The sequence below is a fragment of the Rhododendron vialii genome, chromosome 7a (assembly GCF_030253575.1).
Source record: "Rhododendron vialii isolate Sample 1 chromosome 7a, ASM3025357v1".
Lineage (NCBI taxonomy): Eukaryota > Viridiplantae > Streptophyta > Magnoliopsida > Ericales > Ericaceae > Rhododendron > Rhododendron vialii.
In genome coordinates, this window is record NC_080563.1 from 33,652,834 (window position 1) to 33,658,614 (window position 5,781).

At 39.7% G+C, this 5,781-nt stretch overlaps 1 protein-coding gene across 1 annotated transcript; it reads right to left on the reverse strand.

Moving 5' to 3' along the window:
* Positions 1–2,203: 2,203 nt before the first annotated feature.
* Positions 2,204–5,359, reverse strand: LOC131334423 (iridoid oxidase-like). The gene is made up of 3 exons (XM_058369427.1): positions 4,915–5,359; positions 3,685–4,151; positions 2,204–2,944 (listed from the first exon to the last, which is right to left on the reverse strand). The coding sequence occupies exons 1-3, from the start codon at positions 5,357–5,359 to the stop codon at positions 2,330–2,332; spliced, it is 1,527 nt and encodes a 508-aa protein (XP_058225410.1). The 3' UTR covers positions 2,204–2,329.
* Positions 5,360–5,781: the final 422 nt, after the last annotated feature.

The window sequence follows — 5,781 nt, forward strand, 5'->3', positions numbered from 1 at the left end:
TCATAGGAACGGTTCTCGTAGAAATAATTCTCATAGACAGTTCTCATGGAGACAATTATCATAGAAACAGTTCTCATAGACAGTTCTCATAAAAAATTATATTTTTTTTAATCTTACATAATTTCATATTCAATATGGATCTTGTTTGGTAGATACCGTCGAATAGGTTCCAAAAATATAATTTTTTAAAAAAATGAATAACTACAACAAAAGATATTACTTTTTGAAATTTAAACAATGTTTTAATGGTGCACCAATACTCATGGAGCATTGGATAATTTTTCTATATTAAATGCTCTCTAGTTCAGTGGGCTGCTGCACGTGAAGGGGTAAGGTTGGAATAAAAAATATAAATAATTGTGCAGGACTAAATGAAATCCGAACCTAATTTTTAGGACCGGCCTAAAAATTCCCCTTAAATTTAATCTACTCTATCTTAGGGGAATTGAGGAGGTGTATGAGTGCTTATGGAAATTGAATATTATCCATGTGCATGAGAATATAAGGGTGACACAAATTGCAGGGAGTAATAGTTCATTCAGTCGGTTGTGTTCTTTAGACATTCTGCAGGCTAGGGGGTAATAGTTCAACTAATGAATCCTAGCTATTTCTCTATATTTTAAAACCCAAAATCATTTAGGAGTAGTTGTCAGTAATGGCTTTTGCATTGAATAATACGGTAAAGGTTCAAAAAATAATTTCCACCAGGTCTCTTCTAAATTAATGAAACACTAAAATTCTATAAAAGTGCTTAAAATTCTAAACTCTGAAAGTGCCTAAATCCTAGAGTACTTTATGAAAGTGCCTAAACCGTAAGGTACCTTACAAAAATGCATAAACCCCTAGGGTACACTATGAAAGTGCCTAAACTGCTAAAACCTTATAATAGAAAAGTGCACTATAAAACCTCTATGAAAATGCCTAAATCTAAACTCTAGGACTCTATGAAAGCTCCCAAACCTAAACCCTAGGGTATCCTAGACCCTAAAACACTAGGGCACCCAAGGGTACTAGGTGGGTACCCTATAATCCTAGGATACCCTCAAACGCTAGGGTGACACTTCCATTAGTGGTTAATATATTTTTGCAAAAATGGGCCCGGAGAAAATGCCTAAATTTGTCTCTTGGCGTTGTTTGGCTTTTGATTGTAGGTTTCAGGTTTGGTGCGGTTGGCTTTTGTGCCTTCCTCTGCTTTGGTTCTCGAATGACATTTTGCTAGTGTACCCAAGATTCATTTTAATCTTCTTCAAGAATTAATAAAATCTTTTTGCTTAGAAAAAAAATATAGCGGACGGTTATAGTACCCATCTATTCCTCTCAAAGACATACGATTCTTCAAACTGACGAATGGTGCTACCCCTCAAAAGTGTAGTACCGTGATGCTTAATTACCACTAGGTCCATTTTTGAAGCAAGAGGAGAACAATCTAGATAAGGCCAAATAGCTGCACAGACTTCTTCTTTCTTCCAGAGAGAGAGAGAGAGAGAGAGAGAGAGAGAGAGTGTATGTTTATACTTCATATAGGCTGATTGCTTATTTTAATGAGCCGTGCTATGTTCAAAATAAGGAATCTTTCCTACCACCAAAAAAATAAAAAAGGATTGCTTAACAGGAAACAGCGGATACTGAATCTACTTCCCCACATTTTAATAGGGAACAACGGATATCAAGGAATCTACTTCCCGACAGGATATCCAATTATTATTGGTCTAAAATTATTATTATTACCTTTTCTTATCTACGCCAAAATTTAATACGCCTAGCTTGTACAGAACGGATGTTCTCAGTTTTTTGTTACCCGTTATGTACGTTTGCTACTTCCTTCGATAGAATAGTCGTCTTCCTCGGAGTTATCCCCATTTGTTCGCTCATGTCCATCTCCAAGGGATCCATTTCATCTGCCAAAAATCCTATCAAAAGGCATGCAAGCAATATTGAGCCCAAAAACGCACAATCGGCGACACCCTATAAGCAAGAAGAAAAATGTAATCTACTTCTTACGGAGACATTATCATTACATTTTTATTCACTAATTTTTTAAAATGTAATATACTTTTAGGAGCAAAATAGAAAATACATATACCAATTTTTATTATGCATTAACTTTACAAAATAGATACTCAATAAGGGATATTAACCCCAAGTGAAAAATTGAACTCTTAAAATGGAGACGGATAGAGGATTACATTTTGTACTTGTTGGATTGAGAAGCGTATATGTGGCTACTGCTGTTTTACCGATCTGTTTGTCCCAAACAATTAATTATCGTTGATCACATCCAGCCCTACTTCCACTCTACCTTGTACAGAACGGATGTTCTTAGTTTTTATTACTCGTTATGTGGTATTGCAACCGCCTTCAATAGAATAGCCTTCCTCAGCGTTATCCCCATTTGTTCGCTCATGTCCATCTCCAAGTGATCCATTTTATCTGCCAAAATCCAATCAAATGCAAGCAAAATTGAGCCCAAGGCCATCGGCAACACCCTAGAAGCAAGTGGAACAGCGGGACACATTCTCCGACCAGACCCAAATGGTATGAACTCAAAATGGTGTCCCTTATAATCTACAATGTTTGGCTCCAAAAACCTCTCTGGCTTGAACTCCAAAGGGGTTTCCCATATTTCGGGGTCCCGTCCGATTGCCCTAACATTGACAAGGATTTGGGTTTCCTTCGGAATGTGGTAGCCGAGCATGTCGCAGGAGTCCATGGCTCTGTGAGGGACCAAGAATGGGAGAGGTGGGTGGAGCCTTAGGGTTTCTTTGATCACTGCGTTGAGGTAAGGCAGAATTTCAATGTGATTTTCTTCTAGTTTTTGGTTTAGTTTGACAACGGTCCTTAGCTCGGCTTGGAGTTTTTGCAGTGTCCTAGGGTAGTGGAGGAGCTCGGCCATGGCCCATTCCAATGTTGTTGTTGTTGTGTCAGTTCCTGCTATGAACATCTCCTAGCAAAAACAAATAGTTGATTCAAATTAAGATTAGTGTCCTGCAAAAATTGTGTGTGGCATAAGATGAATGAGTAGTCATGCCAAATCTTTAAAAAATAAAGTTTTGCAGGTTGGATTACTGTATTGATAATTTTTGTCTCGCTATGTTCAAGCCAGATATGGAGAATTGGTTTCTATGTATGCAAAATTTACTCAGTGTAAATCGAAGAGCAGGTTATTATAGAAAATAGTTAATGATGATGAAGAAGAAATTATTTTCAAATCTCAGACTAATTGCTAGGTCATTTTTTGACTCGTCTAGGGTTTCCGGGGGCGCCGCCGCCGCCCAGTTTGTTACCAATACAGCTCTTGTAAGGGCATGCTCGGCCCTGAGATTTTTGAGGTTCTAGGAAAAAAAAGGGACTTCTCCTTATTTTCTACATAAATTAATAAGTTTTGTTCAATATGAGAGGCTTGATTGCCTTGTGGCTCAAGGGCACACCGCTTGCAACATATTTTTGCACCTAAGGTTGCGAGTTCAAATCTCAGCACCATCAGTTTGAGTAATAAGACAAAGTACCAGAATTTGCTAATTAAATTAGGAATTTTACTCTAGATTATTGAGTTCTTCTACCACCGTATAAGTCTTTGTGGGTTCGATCTTGTTCTTGCTTAATTATACGGAGTACTTCGGTACGATTCGTGCACTTGTGAGTAAATTTAAATTTTCACATGTATTCATGAACGAGATGACTTACTAAAATAGTGGTATTAATGGATGTTGAAGAAAAGCTGAGTGGCTGCTCGGCACCGTCACCTCTGAACTCCAAGAGAACATCCATATAGTCCCTGCTCTTCTCCTCCACGCAACCACCGGCCCTGGCTTCCATCCTCTCGCGGATGAACCCTCCGGTGATTTCGAATACCGGTTTGATGTGGAAATGAGTTTCCCTCTTTATTCCTTGCAGATCGAATCTCTGCAGTATCGGTAAGAAATCTGCAACGTTGGGTTTTGCAACCAACTCCATGATTTTCTCGGTGTGGTAGAAGAATTCACCTCCTTTCTCCGAGTTGGGGTCCAAGAGATCTTTTGAAAACACGAGGTTTCCTATTAGATTGAAAGACATCAAGAAGAAGAACCTCCTCACGTCTATGGCGACGGTTCCAGACGCACTGGCATCCTTTATGAATTGCACCATTCTATCATTGCACCGGCTACGTACACCTTTACAAAGGAATTAGATTTGTCAGTAATTTAGAAAGTTTTTTTGGAAGGTTTTAAAGTACCATAATGGACTAAAAAGCAGCGCTACAGCCACCGCACCAAAACCGAGAGGATTGTGGGGGAAATCAGCTTGATCCGATATGTGTAGGTTCTCGATCGGATGAAGCTTCTCATCTTTGAAAAATCGAAAAAAATGGAAAGATTGGTTTTCTGGTGTACAGAAAGATGATAAGCTTGATCTGAGCACCTATAGATATCGGATCGAGCTGATTATTCGCGCGCCACACTTGGTTTTTTTTTTAAATTATTGAACGACTCGGATAATTCGTGCGAAGCCCGAAGTAGGCCCCACACAGCGTGCGGTGGCTGTAGACTTTCTGCTAAAAAGTGTAACAAGAAAAAGAATTTTTTGTGCTAATTGGAAGAATCTATTCTAACTTTATAAAACATACAAGAAGATAGAGTGAATAGGTCACTACAAAACGATCCTTCGAATTTCCATGAATTCCATGAGAAGGGGAAACCGAGGTCTATAGCATCTATGAGAGAGAGAGAGAGAGAGAGAGAGAGAGAGAGAGAGAGAGAGAGAGAGAGAGAGAGAGAGAGAGAGAGAGAGAGAGAGAGAGAGAGTGAGTGAGTGAGTCTAAATTTGAAGGGGGCATGAGCTTTAGGGACTTCAAGTTTTCAAATAGTTACTGGAAAGGATCCATTTCCCAACTCTAACTTCATTTGTTTCAATTTTACAACAAATTTTGGAACACACCTTGCATGGCGTCGAGCCGACTTGTGACAAAGAACTCGGTGGTGCACAGTCGCCGCATCGTCCGCCAGCTGGGCCCATATTGGGCCATGATGAGGGAACCGTCAGTCCCATATGACCCTGTCATTGATTCATACACTTTCCTTCCGGCCAAAACGACGTCATGATTCCTAAACATGTCGCGAGCCACTTTCTCTGAAGAGATCACCACGGTAAGCATCGAGCCGAGCCACAGGGTCATGATGGGTCCATGCTCGCGAGCCAGCCTCGCAAATGACTCGTGGGGGGGCCAGCCCAGTTGGAAGATGTTGCCCACCAACGGCCACCGCCTTGGCCCCGGCGGTAACACTCGTAGCCCCTCCACACGGCGGTGGCGACGCTCTTTTCTTATGGCCAACACTGCCCATACTAGCAGGCAGATTACTAGTCCCAGTAATTGATAGTCCATTTACAAAAAAACGGACACTTGTGTTTATGAGTGTCTGAAGTTCTGAGGATGATCCATTTTATACAGCTTTCAAATAAGGAAAATGCCAAAACCGGTCTTGTGAATTTACACGTAATCACGGAAAGAGGTTGTAGTACGTCACATAGAGATATGTGTAAATATTGTAAAGCTGCCCGAACACTCGAGTTATCATGAAAAAACATATGTAAATTAAGCTTATGTTTGTCGAAGCCGTTCGATTAAATGTATGTAAAAAACTGTTTAAAACATTGTCCGTCATGATGTGTCGATGATATTTGTGAAACTATAAACTTTTTAATATTCCCAAATCTGATTAATCTGTAATTTTCGTTGAAGATTTGCAGTGAAAGATCTGCAAAATCGCCATCTTATCCAGCTTATACGTACAATAAAAATCATAT